Source organism: Homarus americanus, unplaced genomic scaffold (genome assembly GCF_018991925.1).
Source record: "Homarus americanus isolate GMGI-L3 unplaced genomic scaffold, GMGI_Hamer_2.0 scaffold32583, whole genome shotgun sequence".
Classification (NCBI taxonomy): domain Eukaryota; kingdom Metazoa; phylum Arthropoda; class Malacostraca; order Decapoda; family Nephropidae; genus Homarus; species Homarus americanus.
This window is the reverse complement of record NW_024713129.1, coordinates 22,142,150-22,163,347: the sequence shown is the minus strand read 5'-3', so window position 1 is coordinate 22,163,347 and position 21,198 is coordinate 22,142,150. Positions and strand designations below refer to the sequence as shown.

The 21,198-nt window shown below is 36.1% G+C and overlaps 1 protein-coding gene across 2 annotated transcripts in view; it reads left to right on the top strand.

Moving 5' to 3' along the window:
• The window catches only part of LOC121869357, a 30,823-nt gene extending 13,512 nt beyond the window's left edge, over positions 1–17,311 (top strand). Inside the window, exons 4-10 of one of the 2 annotated variants that reach the window (XM_042370701.1) lie at positions 651–799; positions 1,520–1,705; positions 4,132–4,251; positions 9,215–9,301; positions 9,671–9,809; positions 16,834–16,903; positions 17,209–17,283. In XM_042370701.1, coding sequence (XP_042226635.1) covers positions 651–799; positions 1,520–1,705; positions 4,132–4,251; positions 9,215–9,301; positions 9,671–9,809; positions 16,834–16,886 — 734 coding nt within the window. In that variant the 3' untranslated portion in view covers positions 16,887–16,903; positions 17,209–17,283. Of the gene's footprint in view, positions 1–650; positions 800–1,519; positions 1,706–4,131; positions 4,252–9,214; positions 9,302–9,670; positions 9,810–16,833 lie in introns of both variants that reach the window. The other variant, XM_042370694.1, reaches the window with a different exon arrangement.
• The last annotated feature ends 3,887 nt before the right edge of the window (positions 17,312–21,198 follow it).

The window sequence follows — 21,198 nt, the reverse complement described above, 5'->3', positions numbered from 1 at the left end:
ATACTCTCTTGGTCTTGGACTCACTGGTTGCATCCTCCAGATAAAATAATTGTATTAAAAAACTATTCTTTAAGGATGCATGAAAATTAGATCCAATCCAGGTTGTAACATGAAGATCCATAGTAAATGTATCTTACGTCTGGCACCCTCTTGGGCTTTACCTGGGGAATAATTTTATTCAAATTCAGTCAGGTTGTGACCTTGAGTGAGAAGAGTTAGGAGACATTTAACCCTTAAAGCCCAGGCAACGTTCCTCTACATTCACTAAGGCGACTCCGGGTGACGTTGCTCAACGTTCTTAATTTTCTCGGCATATTGTAAACGTCCAGACGGGACAAAATACTTTGTACAGGTTATGGAATATTTATTTACTTGGCAACTCAACTCACACATAATCGTTGTCTCAAGTCAAATGGTCCAGTTACCCACCAGTTTCCGTAATTGGTTCCTTGTGCTGATGTGAATTTCTTGTTGTAGGAACTCAGGTTTAATAAGGACTACCTGTACTGGGTACAGTATATAAAATTAATAGTTTTATACTGTATCCATTATTTTACTAAATATTTGCAATAATATATACTGTATATTTTTAGTTTGTCATGAAGAGAGTTATGACATTGATATTATTAAATACGCTTTATCACTTACAGGCTTCTGCATAATATACATCTTAGATGGAGTGTTTCGGGAACAGGCATTTGAGATTCTGGCCTTTGTGGCTTCATGTGCCATCCTTATTATCTACGTCCTGCTAAACTTTGTCAAGGAGTCCCAGTCCACATCGGATGTATTCAAATTGGTAATTGTACATACTGGTGCTTTATTATGTTGTATAGTGGTTTATTGACTCTTTTGTAAACTCTATACTGTACACTATTGTATCTTAGTTGTTAGTAAGAGGGAAAATATTGACAGGTGTCTTTAGGTTATCTCATATTCTGAAATATTGTAGACTTAAGAAAAACAGGGACTGTGAGACTCAGTGGACTAGACAACACATGTTGTGTGCCAAGAAGCTTATAAATTTGACTCCAGGGATCCCAGGAACCTTATCTTGTGTGACTCAATTGTTTTAATAAATCCAGTGAAACTACAGTATATACCTAGAGATAGGATCCTGCTTAGTTCAGCTACAGCCCCATTAAATACAAGTAACACTGATGAACCAGTCTAAGGCAGTAGCAGTAAAACTTTGCTGCTGCACCATTTTGCTTGTTGCTCATGACCCAAGCAGCCTTTCAATGGGGGCTACAGGCTCCATCACCACCCGATTCATTCTTCAACTGTTTGAACATATCTCATATGGGTGCTCCTGAATTTGCTATTTTTCACCAAAGGTTTAATAAAGATCCTTTTGATTTTGAAGAAAATTTATTGATAAACAGACAGATGGACAGTAAAAAAGTATCTCACCCTGCCCATATCATAGTCAGTAGAGCAATGTAAATATGAACACAGTACATAAACAGAAGGATAGATGACTGAGAATGGATACCAAAGACTATCCTTTAATTTACAGGTTCGTCTTGTTTTGACATTGATATTTGGCAGCAGCTTGGGAGTAATCGGGTTAATCCTTGGATACAATTACTGGCAGTCTGAGAACCTCATCTTCAGAACTGTAGGGGCAGACAGTACCATCCAGGCTATGTGTAGAAATCTCTTCACTGCCATAACTCTCATCTTGTTTGACACTCAGATAGTGGTAAGTTATTATTATTATTATTGTTGTTGTCATATTATTATTATAATACTGTACAGTGGTCCCTCGGTTAACGAACACAATTCGTTCCAGAAGGTTGTTCGTTAATCGAAAATTTCATTAACCGAATCCATTGTTTCAATGGGATATTGGGTAATTGGTTCCAGCTCACCGAAAAGTACATACAGAGTAAAAAAAAATGCAGTAAAGTACACTTACTTTGAGGTGTGTATGTAGAAGGCTCCTGGTTGATGATGATGATGGAAATTAGAAGTGGGGGTGGAGGAGAAGGGAGAAGAGAAGGAAGTGGGGATGGAGGAGAAATCACCTTTCAGGGGACCCATGCTTGATGCAGTAATTTCACCCATAAAATTTTAAGTTCACTAAGTGTAATTCAAGATTATTTTCTTTAAATCAATACTGCACTGCGCTATATATTTTCAATGACCAATAATTGTACTGTAAAAATGTAAAAATACTCTGTGTTCAAGAGAGCCACAAGCAAGATGTTTCCTCCACTGAACAGAGACACAAACAGACGCCTTGGTGGGTGAGTGAAATGGCTGATGGGCGCACCAAAAACTAGTTCTCTGTACTGCAATTATGTTAAATAAGTGTTAAAATGACTAATAATTTTAATATAAAACTTGGAAAAATGTTGAATAGCACAACCTTCTTGATATTTACTCCAATGGGAAATAATGTAAGCCCTAGAACAGATAACTGTATTGGCGGACTAACCTACCAGCTGATGAGCAAGCCAAAACATGTTGACATGTTTTCGTAAGAATTTTGTTAATCAAATTTTTGTTCTTTAACCGAATTGAAGATTCTTATGGAAAGTAATTCGTTAACCGAAATTTTGTTAACCAAGGTGTTCGTTAACTGAGGGACCACTGTATAGTGAAACCTCAATCTAACGGACTATATTAAGAGGAATATCTTTTATATCGAGGGTCCGTTTCATTTGAAACCTCAATCTACTGAACTATATAGAGGTGAAAAGTCCGTTATATCAAGGGTCTGTTAGATGAGAAACCCCCATCTCACGGATTATATGGACAGGTTTTTATAACAGGTTGATCAGTGTTCTGATTTTATACCACTGAGCCATAAACTGTGACACCAAACCAGTGTATAGTACACTGAAGTTTCATCAGAATGCTTTGACAGGTGTGCTGAATATACACTGACAGATCCTCTTAACTACTGTATATGCAGTACTGTGGTCACATTAAAATATCCAGGACAAAAAAAATATCAACAAACAGTGACATGTATTTAATGAAATACAGTAGGTAATGTAGCAACAGCAGGTTGCCTTATTTGGCACAGTACAGTTATGAACAAACCCTTAAATAGATGTGTACAGTGTGCCTTATGAACTCTCATATGGCTGCCCCAGCTGACTCTCGGGGGCGCGCGATTTAAATTTTTGCTGAGACCCAAATTCATATAGGCGGGGAAAGCTTTCATAATATGAAATAGTGGTGTCAATTTAAGAAATTCGTATAAGCAAATTTTCGTATCACGAACGTTCATATCTTGAGGGATACTTGGTATGTAAATTTAGGTACAGTAATTGTCTTGCTACAAAAAATGCAAGTTATGAAAATGAATCAGACAAACTTTGATAGCTGTGTTGACGGGTTGAGAATTGACCGGGAGTTGAGAGTTGACCAAGAGTTGAGAGCTGACCTGGAGTTGAGAAATATAACATTTATATTGGGTTTGTTTATTTGGATCTAGAAAAGCAATAAAGACGGTGAAACTAAACCTAAAAATTGGGGATCAGGGCTGGGGGGTGGGGGGATGCCATAGAGTCAAAGGTTGATCATAGGGGGCATAGCTCCAAAAAGATTCAGAACTGCTGATCTTGTATCTGTGAGGGAGAATCGTTGTTTTTCTCTCATTTCCAAGGTAATGGCTGCAGTAGGGGAGGTAACCCGAATGTACTGTTTGTCCCAGATACTGTTGTCAGGTCTCCTTGGTATAGACCAAGGGTAAAGTATTAAGCTTATATTTGAGCCACCTAGTGAAGGGCAGCTGGCCACTTAAATATTTTTGGTGGTTACTGTATACAAGAATTTCTGGGGTCGAGGAGTGTATGTCTGTATTTCTCATTAGAGGTTAACTTCAGTAGAGAATGGTTCAGAGTAAAACCCAACACCATTATTGTGTGAATGTCACCAACATTGGATTTTGCCATTTCTGAGTTCTTAAGAATATAGTAATCTGAAGAACATGCATACTGCACTGAACTTACAATATTTCCATGTGTGGGTATGGTAACAGATATCTCTAACTAATAATTTCCCAAAATTGGATGTCTCCTCACCTGGAATGTTGCAACTTAAATGAAACATATGTGACAGAGAGAGAGTCTTATTTAAAAACTGTTTCTCTCATATTATTTCTACTTTCCTCAGGGCAGCGTAGTGATCCTGTCACTTCACGATGGAATTACAAAACTTGACCTGGAGGAGATAATGATTCTCAGTGTAGGGCCACCATTGCTACTGGTCTGGGCGATCATAACGTACCTAGCGGTAAGACTTCACCTCACCCTTTATACATTTTGACACAGCAATAGTTAATACAGATAGATTCTTCTTAAAAATAATGAAAGTGCATTTTAATTCTAAAGTGATTTAACTAGGTAGACTTACCTATCTGTTATGTTATGGTAATTTTTTCTATCCACTGCAGCTTGTTGTATATGGTAACTAGATTTTGGATGTCGTCCTATACCCAAAATTGTGCTAGATACATTTATTACCTTTGCTGGTCATTACTCATACAGTCTTGCCATATAGTTTATTGGTTCTTTTGTTCATTGATTCTACTGGTCAGTATTTACCAAGATAGCATGTGAGGCAGTAGGAAAATATCACACTTGGGGCATTTCAATATATCCTTCTGTACATAGATTATTAATAGAAATTTATTTGGTTACCAGGTTTAGAGGAAAAGAGAAGAAAAACAAAAAAGGCCAATAAAACAAAAAAGGGCAAACAGTATAATTTGCCACAAATATGAGGCAACAGTATGTGTGTCCAACTTGACTTAGAAATTAATCACTCACAAAAATTTGAATGAAGATACTGCAAGAGAAAGGGTGAGAAGAATCAGGAAACACTAGATGGATGCCAAGGATAGTGTGTAGGGGGAGGGGAAGAACCTTGTGTACAGCTTGAGTATAATCTTCACATATAAATTGTGTCTTATACAAAAACTATCTCCGAGCTGTGATAGTTGCATTACCATGTGTAGATTAGATATGATTATTTACAGTGAATAAGATCAGACATATAACTACTGAGAATTGTAAGAAATGTAAAGCACAAACCAAGAAATGGAGACTTCAGACTTGGTGTAAAGGAAGAACAATTATCATGGACTGGATTTTATTGGAGTAGAATAACTCTTTTTCTCACACGATTTTAAAACTTTAATTGATTCACAGGAGTTGTTGTGTCTTTCAGTAAGTAAGGTCTGGTTTTCACATTTAGTTCAATTATGTGAAATTTATGTTTCACAGTTGGCTCCATTCTTGAGTCAGAGGAAAAATGAGGTGTGGTCTCATTCTCCTGAGAGTAAAAAAGTTATATGTATGGGTCTTTCATGAATACTTTAGTCTTATGATGGGTTAGGAACCGTAGTTTTAGGACATGAACCTGTTGAAGTTTATTATGTAAGAATTGTAATTCATCTTGTTTGACTTGGTTTCATTACAGTACAGGGATATGAGGTAGAGTTTATGCATTAGATGTAGAGTTGAAGATAAGAGCTTAGTGAGTCATTGTTCATCTAATTCATCAGTAAGAACCATTTAAGGCAGTTCTTGGCTCTTCACCTGATTATATAGTAAAAGGGAAGGTCAAAGTTTTCCCTTTTGTTTCTTACTGTTAATCCAATATTAGATGAGTTTAGTAGGATTGTTCTTCTCCTCCTTTAGTACAGTACAGGTATACAAAATTGTGATATTTTGGCTTTGGTTATAAATGTAAAGTTAACCCTGAGATCTTTTACTGAGTCAAGGTGAACTGATGCTCCTCCATCCTTCCGTTAGTTTAGGAAGGAGTGACTGGATCTGGAGATTGTTGAAAGTGTTCTTAACCATTTGAATGTGAATCCCAAGTAGACACTTGTACAGTTACCCACAAGTACTCATATACACATTAAAGGTTACTACGCCTTAATTGGTCTGGTAATACTGATCAACCCTGTGTCTAGGCATTTAATGAAATTCAAATTACCTCTCATGCCTCAACATCCCCCTCCCCCTCCCCCCCCCCCTTCCACAGCTCCTTCCCTCCTAACTTCTGGCTCGGTCCTATATCTCCGTCACCCCACTGTTTGTTTTGGCCGTAATGACCATCTAGCAGATATCTGCCAGCAAATCAAAACGATGATGCTGACCCCACTGTGTTTATAAAGTCCTCTGGCATTGCCCATTATCCTATTAATATGATTATTAGCTTTCTATGTTTGTCTTATGTTCTCATTATATTAGTTTAGGTATAAGCTAAAAAGCAATATTGCCCCACTACATCAAAGAGGAGAATTAGGGGCTTAATGATCTGGCTTTTATGCCATTGATTGATAGCCATTAACTACAGTGAACCCTCACTTTACGCGGTTAATTCAACCCACAGGGTACCGCGGAAAGTGAGAAATGCGTTAAGTGAACAACATAACATATGGGATTAATTGAAATAAAGACCGGGCCGACCCCCAAACTCCACTTTTTCAGACACAATACCTACGTTGTAGTAAAAATAACTAATTAATTTTATGATGGTATGCTCACACAATTAATAATTAAGAGAAATATCAATAATATTAGGTTTTTTAACATTTACATTAGTAGAAAAGATGGCTGGGCACACGGGGATGGGGGGTTGGTTCCGAGGCAGAGGGCAGATTATTGGCCCTCACCTGTATCACTTGTATCAATTGTATCACACTCCACCACAGAGGCTTGCAGGGCCTCTTTGTCATACCTCTCAAAGTCCATATAAGTCCATATCCTCACTATAATTATCACTATCACCGACTTGGGCCGGCTGTGGTGGGTGGCGGGTGAAGAACTCGGTAATGTTTTGATGACTGGGCGACCTTGTGCGCACCCTGCTCGCGCCACTTACACAACATGGTGGATGGTAGGAGAGGGCGGGAGGTTTGGATCCAAAAATGGCACGGCTCGCCAGCCGCTCTCCGCGTAAAGGGGTACACGCACCGCGGAATGTGAGCATTCTGGTTTCGGCAGGGTACCGCGTAAACGTGGAAACGCGGAATGTGGGACCGCGTAAAGCGAGGGTTGACTACAATAAATCAATCAATCCCTCCCTAAATCGCCATCATTTTTTTTCTCCAAACTTCCTTTCTATTCTCCCACCTTGTCTGTCTGTCTGTACAACAAGTTATCACTTTCTCCTAGTAACACTATGGTTACCCTGGTTCTTTATTAAAGTCGCTATCACACTGGCCAGATTTACCATCGATCTTCCAAAAATCCACTATTTCCGTGGACCATCTAATCACATAAACCTGTAAAGACCAAAGGTCCAGTGTCTCCCAAAACTATGGGATACCCTGAACACCCACGGATGTAACGGTGTCATGTGAGATAAAATACCGGTACAGTACTTTATAGTTTGCTAAAAAATGTATATATAACCCAATGTTTTACAGAATTATTTATATGCTTAGCCAATTTATACTGCCAACAAAGCACACTATAAACATAACAAATAAATAGAATGTTTTCATTTGACTGCTTACTTTGGGCTCTGTATGGCTTGAGAATGCACCACCTATTTTAAAATGTGTTTGCTGGCCGTGAAAAACAGAGGCTGTCCTAATAGCAATACTGTATATATAAATTTCCCAATGCTGTGAGACACCAGTCTGTGAGGAAAGGGATGCAGTCAAGTCGAGGTTTGCTGCCTATGTTGTTTTGGTGGTTGAAGAGAGATGGCCATACTGGGGGGCATGTGATTGATAGACATTGGTATACTGTCATAAGTTGTAATAGCCATCCATAGTTTTCCCACCCCTTCACCACCTTATTTCACAGTCTCTTTATCTGCCCAATCCTGCCTCTCTCCTTTCTGTTTTCCAGCCAAACTCCTCTCCCTCACCCCCACTCCTCTTACCGACATAGGATTATCCTTGACAAACACTTCATATTCAGTTCAATTTATTTGCAGAACTGTGTTCTGCTTAAGGACTAAATAAGAGTCTTATTATGCTTCATGACCATAAATATAATTATAATAAGAAAAATTAAAAAAATTATAAATTAACTATACACACACATGGCCTGACTTGGTCTAGTGCATCTGACTGCTACACTGCTTGTGTTAAGCCTGCTCACAGGGATCACACTGGTGTTGTTTACTGCATATGGTGCGGCAGTCACCAAACAGGGAGGTACTACCTCCTGGGAAGATATTGGAAGCATAATGTGTTGTCTATGGTAGATCTTGCTGCCACATGGCATCACGAAAATTGTGACCAAGTCCCAGGTTGCTCATCTGACTTTCTGCCTCATTTGCACACAATTGCAGGGTCTCAATTGTTTCTCTTACTATTGACAACACAACATACTGTACATATATTGTTTCTCACTTTTGATTTTTTTTTCATTTTGTATTTCTTTATGGTTCTTTATTATTATTGTTATTATTATTATTATTATTATTGTTATTATTATTATTATTATTATTATTATTATTATTATTATTATTATTATTATTATTATTATTATTATTATTATTATAATAATAATAATAATAATAATAATAATAATAATAATAATAATATTTTCACCCCCCAGGCCCCGATGTGGGTCAGTGACCTGTGCCTGGGTGTGGCTAATTCCCGTAAAAAAAAAAAAAGTCACACTGGTGTTGCTTACTGCATATGGTGTGGCAGTCACACTAGTGTTGTTTACTGCATATCGTGCAACAGTCGCAGTGGTGTTGTTTACCGCACATGGTACGGCAGTCGCACTGGTGTTGTTTATTGCATATGGTGTGGCAGTCGCATCAAAGGGGTTAAGAGGTTTGACAAAGCTCATTTATCTTTTGGAAACAGTTACCTTGGCTCAGTTATCATTCTACTTTCAGTGCCAATATTCATATCATCTGAAGACCTTTTACTTTATATTTACATGGTTCCAGATAAGGTTGTAAAGGTAGTTATGTTGGTAATACTCACTGCTATGTTCATGAGCATGTGGTGAACCTTTAAACTTTTGAGCTGATACCTCAGGATAATGAAATGGAATGTTAGAATCAGTTCAGGAATATTAAAGCTCTGAATTTCTTTTATTAGTTCCAGCCAATGTACTGTATGTATTGAACTTGTCAGTAAAATTGGAATTTTCCTGTAGCAAGATACTGTATACTGTACACTGTGTACAGTACTACAACATATGCTTGACTTTGACTGACATTATCCCTTCATTATACAGTAATGCCATAATGAGTTCTTCTTCCGCAGCTTCGGGTGGAGAGCAGTTATCTCTTCACTGTTGCCATGATGCTGAGTCCCTGTCATGTAGTGTTTGTTTTGGCAGCTATCATACAGGTTAGTCACTGTTCCTACCAGATAAATTACTATAGTGTACACTATTGATAAAGATTTAGAATTTATTTGATAACCATATTTATGTCATTGTGTTACTGTTGTATTATTGTCTAAAAAAATATTTTTCTTTTTGTCATTCTATTTTCTTCAATTTTCTGCCTTGTTCTTTGCATTATATGTTAACATGACATATTTACTCCCAATTGGAATTAACATGATATTGTTGAGAAGAGATAACTTATTCTTAAACTTTTATATGACAATACTCTGTAATTCTAACATACAATATAACATGGTGATGTAACACTTAAAGTTTGCCATACAGTATATCATTATGGATTGTATTTTTTCTTCATTAATGGCCAATAGACGGCGCTGAACCAAGATGTGAACCTCATTGCTCAGTGTCGTTATGCTGCCAGCAGTGGCAGTTTGTTGGTCCACATTGTCTTGATAGTCTTCATGATCAAATGTTACCGAAACTTTGGATTAGGACTAAAAGAAAAAGGTAAGTAACAGCTGTCATTTTAATAAATTACAGTACAGTAAGTCCTTTGTTAACATCGTGGTTACATTCTTGTAAACCACGACGTTATGTGAAACAACATTAAGTGGCTCAATTTTTCCCTTAAGTAACTAAGAAATAAGTAGGCTATGTTCCCAGTCTCCATTTGTTCCTATTATATGCATCACAATTAAGACAATATAAAAGTTTGTAAATTCCTGTATATTCTGCACTGTACGTATAAATATACACTACAATAAGTTTTAAATTAACATTTAGTATGATATATTGTACTCACTGATGGCCAAATCTGAAGTGAGTGAGCGGTGGTAGGGAGGGTGGCGGGAATCACTGAGACCCAGAGGGTCATCCACCTTCTCCCACTGCCTGGGGGTAGTCTTGTCCTTCTCCTCCTGCTGTCTTTTTTTGTCCCTTCCCCAAAAATAGCATCCAGTGTTAACTGACTGGTTTGCTTTTTCTTCTCTTTGTATAGTTCATAGTAGCACCAAAGATTCTCTAAGACATTCTGGTGCATTTTAGAGTTATGTTCTCTCTTAGAGTCATCTTCAGCCAGCATATCCAGTCCCTCTTCTAAACGACTGAATGCTAGAGACATATATTTCAATGTCAAAGTTCTGGGGGGTACAACATAGTCTTCATCATCGCCGCCTTCTCAGCCAGGAATTCCGAATCTTTATTAGTCAACTCTTCGGTATGGGAAGCAAGCACCTCATCAATATCCTCACTCATTAACTTTAGAAAACCTGCCTCATGTGCCAAGTTCAGGATGTCACGTTTAACAATGGGACAACATTCTTGAATCCCAAGAGTCATTGAAACACTTTGGCCATAGTTTATGCCACACTCCATTCATGCAACTTTAAGTAACTTCTTCCCATGACTTACCTATGTTATCAATTTCCTTAAGATATCACACCAATAATCCAGGATACTTCACCATCAGTAGCCACAAGGAGTTGATCAAAAGTAATGCATAAATCATAAGCCTTGAAGGCGGCGATGTCGCCCTTGTCCATCAGCTTTATCAAAGATGTCATAAAGGAAAACAACTTTAACATTATCGTGCAAATCACTGAGGTTAGGTGTATGTGCAAGAGTTTTGTCAATGAGAAGGAGAATTTGAAGTCTAAATTCTCCTTAGCACAATAATCCTCCCATGCAGGGAGACTGGCAGAGTTGTAAGGGAGACTGATGCTCCTCAGTGACATTGTACAGCATTACTAGGCAGGCAAAGGAAAGTGTTGCGTGGAGCAAAGTAGTACCGTCTGACTGATAATGTAATAACGATTTTACACAACGTTGTGTGGAGCCTTCATATAGAAATAGTAGAGTATCGACGTAATAACGAAACAACATTAACTGGGACAACAATAGGCAGGGACTTCATGTACTTTATTGCATTGTGATGCCCCCTCCTTTTTCCCTTCCTCTAACAGGGCAATGATGGCATCCCTAATACTCGTTTTCCATTTTATTTGACGTCGATATCATGGTCATACGTCAGTCTTGAACCATCACAACTCTCAACACTTGGCCATTCACTACTTGAGCCTTTATGAAGCACTTGGTATGAGTTGAGCACACACTTGAACTCTAAAATAAACAGAAATACCGTACAGGTTTTGGGACCATTTATCCGCCATGCTTAGGACCTGGGAGTTACTGGATAGGATTTTTGGGGGGAATTTGGAACACCAGGTCTAAAATGTACAAAATATACAGTAAGCCTGCTGTAACTGGCTGTGAAGCCACTGTTCAGATCACTAGATTTACCCCTAAAAGTAACTTTACCTGTACTACACCATAACATTAAAACTTGAAATTGTAGGCATATAAACAGCAATAACAAAAGCATACATATTGCTATATTAAAAACAGAAAAAGAGTAAAAATGATACAAGTCAGTGTACAAACTGCTGAACTGGCCCTTTAGCCGTTGATTCTTAAGGGGTTAATGGGCTGGAACATGTAAAAGTATATAGGGTTTTAGTCGCGAAACCCTACTGTCTTTCTTCTATTTATTAAGAAAATATATTATATACAGTTCCAAGTGTATATCACCATAACTTATCACTGTAGCTGTGAGTGTTAAATGAGGATGGAGGTTATGTTAAATAGCTCTGCTAAAACACTTCCTGCTTGTGTGAGAGGTTGAGTGAGAATGCCTAGGAACCCGTCGAAGGAAGAACGGAAATATATCCGACGTCCTCCCTCAAAGGAAGACGGAACCATCCACGATGGCTCTCAATAATGTCTTCCTCTAGTCAAGGATATCAAATTACTGCCTGCATTAAGTGGCCAGAGAGCCAACTACTTAATGCCTTAGCTCAGCACTAAATGACGCGACTTCCCGTGGGCACACCTTAACACGTTCTCTGAACAAGCTATCTCATAGCTAGTGGAAAGTTACAAAGAGTGATAGAGTACAGTATATAAATCTAATGTAATTAACCCATTTATATAAATACTTCTGCCTATAAGAAAGGGGCTATTACATCGCTCCGGCACACTTTCCAAGCTCCTCGAGGAGTAAAGTAAACTCACAGAAAAACCCTATACATATACCTAACCATGTTACATGCATATGTTTGTAAACACTAAACTGGGGAAGCTGACACCTGCGGTTGAACAGCTACTCAAGCCCTAGTCTGCAATGCTTTATGGGGAGCATATTATGTACAATGGCAAAATTGGAGGATTCTGACTTACAACACAAAAATATTACTCTATAAATGTCACATTTGCAGTTTGGAAAGATGTGTCTATGACATCATGAAAATTAAAAACATTGTTAGCTTGACATATTTGCGGTTTAAACATTATTATGAATCTATCATATTTTTAGTTTGAAAAGATGTGTCTATGATATTAACATTAATATAAAACTTTAATATTTGTAGTTTGAAAATTATTAACATTATTTACCTTCCTGGGAAAAAAATCCGCATTTTGTACGTCTAAAGTTTGAAAAATAAAAACTGGAAATTATATAACATCAGTACATATTAAAACAAGTAAGACACTTATAAAAAGACTATAACCTACACGATGACTAACGTGTGATGATATGGTGTAGAAAATCTTGCTGTGGGTATATATCTAATGTATACCTATAAAAATACCAATTCCTTGTAGTATTGATTGAAGAATCACTTCTAGAATTTCTTGAAAATGTGAAATTGTTGCCGCAATCCCGTAGACTTGCGTGTGCCATTCATAGGAGACGCAGCTGATGCTAAGGTTGGTGACTGGGTCAATGTCCACGAAAATCCTGAGTACAGCAAACTGCTGCTCCCTGTCAGTGAACTCAAGGACTCTGGGGTTCACTGGGTACACTAGTGCATCCACCACACCATACCTCAGAATGCTGAGACCATCTCTCGTGGTCAGAGATGTGTCATCACCAGAGGGGTGCTGGTAACTGTGGGTTACTCACGCCATACGAAAGAATTTTGTTGACAGGATGTTGATTGATGGGTAGTCACAACAACTGTAGTCACGTCCTGTCACACCCTGGGTAGTGAACGAATCATTTGCAGAAACTAATGTTCACTTCAGCTCACAGGTTTGTTGCCATAATTCAGCAACTATCAATAACTCATGAATGGTTATTGAGAAAAAGAAACTTGTACACCTCTTTAGATGACAAAATAAAAATCACTAAACGCAAAACGTCTCACGACGGGATATTATAATACACTTTGGAAGAATATAACACGTCACTGTGTACTCTTGTTTTTTTTTTAAACACGTATGACTTGTTCTGTAGAATGTATATATATTAACTGGAATATTGTTATCCGTTACCACTTTGCTGCCACCTATGAACTGATTTCTTTGATCGTTGGTTGGTGGTTGGATGTCTCTTTTCTTTATTTTTGACACCACCACGCTGGAGCTGGTAATAGTAGCTAGGCTCTTTTAATATCACAGGAACAGGGAGAATAAATATATTCTCTACAGTTCCAAGTGTTTATCACCGTAACTTAAAAAAAAAAAAAAAATCAGGAACAAAATAAAAATTTTAAGTTTCTATAAAAAAATTTCACACTGGTCTCAGATATGGATCTGGTCCTTTTCGTTGTCACTTATGAAATGTTCTTCATCCACTTATAAACTCAAGGAACTAGACAGTCTTACATGTGCTGACTCTCAACATATGTAAGTACAGTACAGTACACCACTGCAGCAATAAATCATTTGTATTTTTGCTATGTGGTGATAGTAGGTGGTCAGGTAACTAACAGCTGTGAGATTGAGAATATGTACAATTACAACTTTCGTTTGTACTGTACAGTACTGTATTACATTTACTGGGTAATTATTTTCTATCTATTATGTTTCAATACCCCCCAAAAAAATCTCTTATGATGCATGGCTGCAAAAATAACAAAATCATTTGAGGACATCAAGTCATGAGCGTTATGATTACCAGTGCCCTACTATGACTGAGCGTGACCTGAGACACATAAATTCTTCATATTTTTCATTTGTTATTTGATTTATTATACTGTACATTTAATAGATATTATTGTCACATTATTTCATTATTTATTAAATTCATTCCTGATGACTATGAGGAGCTCCAGACCATAACCTGCTAAGAGCCATATATCCCTGAAATGTGTTATGTATTGCATTGTATTCCCCAGCCTCTCCTCTGTCCCCCGGGTAAGTCAGAGAGACAATTGGGAACACGTACATGTGGGTGAGAGTTCTCTGAAAAGACTTTTATATACAGTTGTACCCCACTTAACGCGGTCAATAGAACCCGGAGGGTCCCGTGTTAAGTGAAATCCGCGTTAAGTGAACAACAGAACATATGGGATTAATTCCAATAGAAACCGGCCCAACCCCCAAACTCCACTTTTTGAAGACACATAACTATGTTGTAGTAAAAATAACATCTTAATTTTATGATGGTACATGCACACAATTAATACTTAAGAGAAATAGAGAAATACAGTCGCCAAGTTAATGTCCATTCAAATAATGGACTCAACTCCCTCCCCCTCTTCTCACACTACACTGCCGGCTCTTCCCTCTCCGAGAAATTTTTGGGGGAAAACCACTAAATTTTAATAAATAATACCTCAAACTAAAGTTAGGATAATACAATTGACATTGCTGGATTCCTTGTAAGACCAGGAATATTTTGAATATAAATGTCATATATTTTGCACAAAAGATAACATATTTACTAGAGAAAACATTTTATCTAAAATTTGTATGTCTAATGCAAAATATATGATGTTTATATTCAAAATGATCACCAAATTATAAGAATTCCAGCAATGTAAATTATATTCTGGCCGGGTAATTTGTATGAATTTTATGAGCTAAAACAAATATCTTCAGTTAATAAAAAAAAAATATTCTTCAGGACACTATCTGTCAATCAAAGTACCCCACCTTGCCTCCCCCCTCTTCCAACCGCGCGGTCAGTCCCAACCCTCCCCCCACCCCCCACCAATCGTCCCTTCAAGAGAAGAGTGGGTGAAAAAAATAAATTTTAACATTTTGTATTAAATAATACCTCAGATTAAAGTTAGGATAATATAATTGACATTGCTGGATTCCTTGTAAGACCAGGAATATTTTGAATATAAATGTCATATATTTTGCACAAAAGATAACATATTTACTAGAGAAAACATTTTATCTAAAATTTGTATGTCTAATGCAAAATATATGATGTTTATATTCAAAATGATCATCAAATTATAAGAATTCCAGCAATGTAAATTATATTCTGACCGGGTAATTTGTATGAATTTTATGAGCTAAAACAAATATCTTCAGTTAATAAAAAAAAAATATATTCTTCACAGGGTAACAGATGGTCGGTCGGTCCCTCCCTCCCCCCCCCCACCAACCGTCCCAAGGAGATGTGTGGGAAAACCACTAAATTTTAATAAATAATACCTCAAACTAAAGTTAGGATAATATAATTGACATTGCTGGATTCCTTGTAAGACCAGGAATATTTTGAATATAAATGTCATATATTTTGCACAAAAGATAACATATTTACTAGAGAAAACATTTTATCTAAAATTTGTATGTCTAATGCAAAATATATGATGTTTATATTCAAAATGATCACCAAATTATAAGAATTCCAGCAATGTAAATTATATTCTGGCCGGGTAATTTGTATGAATTTTATGAGCTAAAACAGGCAGTCAGGCAGGGTGGCGGGTGGGGCAAATCTAAAAATAGCGTCTCGAGCGGACACTCACCGCGTATATGTGGAAAAAATCCGTGTTAAGTGAAAATTCAGCTCTGGCGAGGCACCGCGTATATGATAAAACGCGTTAAGTGAAACCGCGTTAGGCGGGGTAATACTGTATATGTCTTATATTCTTACCTGAGCATTTTCCTCCAGTTTCTATTTTGGCATGTAACAGATTATGGTCTGGAACTCCTCATGATGTGTGTCAGATAAGGATACAATACAAAGAAGTTCATAACATTACAAGGAATAGGCTTAATGTAGCTTAGGCTAATGTTCAGTACCATTAATTAATTATCATCCTTCTGTTTTAATGGGAATTACTGTCATCCGTGCCAGCATGACCGTGGTCCCTTGGCTGCTGGATAAGAGGTGTCAACCTGTATATCTAAACCTTTTGTACATTCTGATGTAGATTACTGTATCTTAGCAAGTAATCTTAGTGAGGATATTAAATGTTTTCTTGCTGACAGTTATACAGAATTGCATGCTGATGCTGGTAACACAAGGTCTGCATGCTAGTTTTATTTCCTTAGGCTTCTCTCAGTTGAATAAAATTGTCTGGCATTAGCCAGAATAAAATACCTAAGTGTGTTACTACCCTACAAAGGGTAAAGTGGATTTTCATGTTTATTATTAGTTCCATTTTGAAATGGACCCAAGTAACCTTCTTGCAATTGTAAGTTTATGTAAAGTAAATTTTATTATTCAAAACTCATTTAGTGATTTCACAATATATTCTGTGTTCTTGCACATGTCTTTCATTTTCAGTGTACCCAACACAGTCGAGCAGCATTACAGCACAGAGAAGTTTGGTCCAATAGTGTGGGCTTGTGTTGTAGTAAGTAGGATATTAGTAAATGCTTTATTAAATCATTGGTGTGACTTGCTGTATGTAGAAAAAAAATACATAGCTCTGAAATCAATATATTTTAATGTAGATAATTGCCAAAGATACTGGAAGAAGCTTTTTTACCTCTCGGGTTTTTAGCAAAGTTAAAGATTTAGTAACATTTAAATGCTATAAGTTTTAAATTACCACTCCTGTTTATGGTAAATAGAGGTTTTATATACAGTATTGTACCATAATATAGATGTTCTCAAACTGTTTCAGAGGATCCTTTTATACCTCTATTATCCACACAGTTGTGAAGAAATGAGCTGCTCTGCATAGACCAAGGAGCAGAGATATGCATCAAATAACTATATTAATACTGAATACTCTTTCCATATATATATATATATATATATATATATATATATATATATATATATATATATATATATATATATATATATATATATATATATATATATATATATATATATATATATATATATATATATATATATATATATATATATATATATATATATATATATATATATATATATATGGTTGTTTCAAGACAGAAGATGCTTAAGAACAAGGCCAGTTCAAACTTCAATTACCAAATGAATTATATATGAAACATGTGTTTACAGACTGAAATTACATATACTGTACTGTACTGTATGTCAGCATCATCTTGTCCAGATTGACAGTGTTGTTTATACTGGTGCTTGATGAGTGTACAGTGTGTTAAGACGTGATCACTACTGTGCTGTACTCATATTGATAAGGGGTAGACAATGTAAGAGTGTGATAATTAGGTTATATGGGAAATTATATTTTAGTTTTATATATATATATATATATATATATATATATATATATATATATATATATATATATATATATATATATATATATATATATATATATATATATATATATATATATATATATATATATATATATATATATATATATATATATTGGGCTCAGAAACCAAAAAACAACCACAATGTGTTATGGTTGTTTTCAAAATAACCAGAAAGCAAAATTTTGCATTTGGGTTGTATGTAGCCTAACCTCACCTAACTTAACCCAATCAAGACTAACCTAACTCAATCCAAACTAACCTAACCTAACCTATAGCAAAATCTCGCTTCTGGTTATTTTGAAAACAACCACAACGCGTTGTGGTTGTTTTTCAGTTTCTGAGCCCAATATATATACGGGGTATAAATAAACTTGGGGCCAACTTTGATAAGTGTATTAAGTTATTGATATTAATATTCACTTTTAAAGTTGAATGTAGTGAGCAGTGATGATATGTTATACAGGACTGTGTCACAGTTCTTCAGTTTTATTGGTGCTTTCATCATCACTATCATCATCATCATCATCATCATCATCATCATCATCATCATCATCAGGTTTAGTATAGTAAAAGTGCACCATATCCTAGGCCTCAGTCAATGAAATTATTATGATCAGATGTAACAGAGGTCTACCACTTGTGATGCTTTTCTAAGTTTTGATTGTGTTATTGAGGGAACATAAGACCTCACACAGAGATGACCTCAGTATACAGTCATTGTGAGAGACGGCTACCTAGTTTTATGTTCTGTTCAATGCTTCTTATTTATGTACTTCCCAATGTCAGTCAAGTGTAATCATTTGAGAGTTTTACCAATACGCTTTCTTACACAACAAGTACAAGTGTTATGTTTCATCAGATATACCCCCGAAAAATAATATTTATATTTGACTCTTACCTGGTCTTTTTTTCCACTATCTTTTAAGACTAGGTTATGTCATATGAATGCCCATATCTTTCATCATTTATCAGTGTATTAAAATATTCTCACTACCTTCTGTGAGCTTTAAAATCACCATCTTACCATCCTTGTCTCACAATTTCTTCATATAAACCTCTTTCTTACATTTCAGTATTCCAGAAATTATATTAGTTTTTCACACATTTCTGATGCTATACTATTTTTATTTTAGAAGAAAAAAAGCAAGGCCTCATAAGCGTTATACTGTATTCCACTCTATGGTGATATTTACTCATTGGAAAATGCTCACATATATATATATATATTCTGCATTCTGCCAGTCAATTGAACCACGTGGAGTACCGCTATTAAAACGAAGCGTAAATGAAATAACAGAACATATGGGATTAATTGAAATAGAGACTGGAGCGACCCCCAATTTTTCACTTTTTTTCCACGACACTATCGTATATTTGTAGTAAAAATAACATCTTAATTTTACTTAGTGGTATGCACACACAATTAATATTTAAGAAATGCAATTCGCCAGGTTAATGTCCATTCAAATAATGGACTCAACTCGCCCCCACCCCCTCTTCCCACACTCGCTGGCTCCTCCCTCTGAGAAATGTTTGGGTGAAAACACTAGGTTTTTAGGCTTAGGAATAAATAATACCTCACACTATGGTTAGGATAATATAATTGACATTGCTGGATTCCTTGCAAGACTGTGAATAAATTGAATATACGTCATATATTTTGCACAAAAGATAAAATTTTTGCTCTTTCTAATAAAATTCTTAAATTAGATCTAAAATTTGTACGTCTAATGCAAATTTTAGGATGTTTATATTTAAATTAATCACCATCTTACAAGAATTCCAGCAATGTAAATTATATTCTGGCCGGGTAATTTCTATGAATTTTATGAGCTAAAAACAAATATCTTCAGTAAATAAACAAATTATACTTCACCCAGACACTATCTGTCAATAAAAATACCCCACCTCCTGCTCCCCCACTCTTCCCACGCTCGCTGGGTCCCTCCCTCCCTCCCTCCGTACCCCCCACCTTCTCTCCCTACCAGAGAAATGTTTGGGGAAAAACAGTAGGCTTACAGGTTTAGTAATAAATAATACCTCAGACTAAAGTTAGGATAATATAATTGACATTGCTGGATTCCTTCCAAGACAGGGAATATTTTGAATATAAACGTCATATATTTTGCACAAAAGATAACAAATTTTGGTCTTTCTAATAAAATTCTTAAATTAATCTAAAATTTGTATGTCTAATGCAAATTTTAGGATGTTTATATTTAAAATAATCACCATCTTATAAGAATTCCAGCAATGTAAATTATATTCTGGCTGGGTAATTTATATGAATTTTATGAGCTAAAAACAAATATTTTCAGTAAATAAACAAATTATATTTCACCCGCGTAAATGATGACATTTACAGCGTAATTAAAAAATTTCATTCTGGCAAGGTGCCGCGTAAATGACCAAACGAGTAAACAAAAACCGCGTAAATCCAGACTATACAGTCATGCTCCGGTTAACGTCCTAGATATGCTCTCGGAAACGTGACGTTAACCGAAATAGACGTTGTCCGATCATCACATAAACTTTGTATTTATACTTACGTGTATGTAGAATACTATATACGTACATATACACTTTTACTCATAAATCACTACTGTAATGTGATACAGGTGATTAATTTTTATCTCTTGTGCAAAATACATGACATTTATATTAAAATTATTCACTGTTTTACAAGGATTCCAGCAACGCCGGGCAGATGGGGGAGAGAGAGGGTGGGAGCGAGCGAGGGGGCGTGGGGGGAGGGGAGCGGTTTGACAGTTGGCACAGGCCCAGGTCTAATGCGTGTATATTTATCAGTTCTTAAGTGACTAAGCTTCTCTCTTATAAAAAACCAGTGAAATGACCTGGGTGAATATAATTTACATTGCTGGGATTCTTGTAAGATGTTGATTTATTTAAATATAAACAACCTATAATTCGCACTAGACATAACAATTTTAGTACCGTAATCAAATTAGTACATGTACACTCCACCTTGCAGTAAAGTCATGTATTTCTTTTACGTTTCTTTTAGTATGGTGTGTGCATGTAAATGGATGAAAATAAATGAAGAAATTTATGTAAGTCTACCCAAAAATACAGTTGAAAAACTTTATACCTGTATAGTAGAAGTCCAAAAATCCGGACTGCTTGGGGATTGGGTCTGTCCGGATTTTCGGATTTTCCGGATTCTCAGGCAGTACTTTTAAAATTCAAATTTAAGGAGGAATAAAGAAAGAGATGAACAGGTACATTTTGATAGTTTATTCATTAGCAAATATAAGATGCTTCATTCATCAAAACGAGCAGTTTTAAGGAAAAAGCTGTGAATTCTAGAATTTTATTCTTTGCCTTTTTTATATCAAATTGTAGACTTTCCAATGTCGTATGTTTCCATTAGAACAGTATTGCTCCCACCACGTTCTAGTTTCTTAATTAT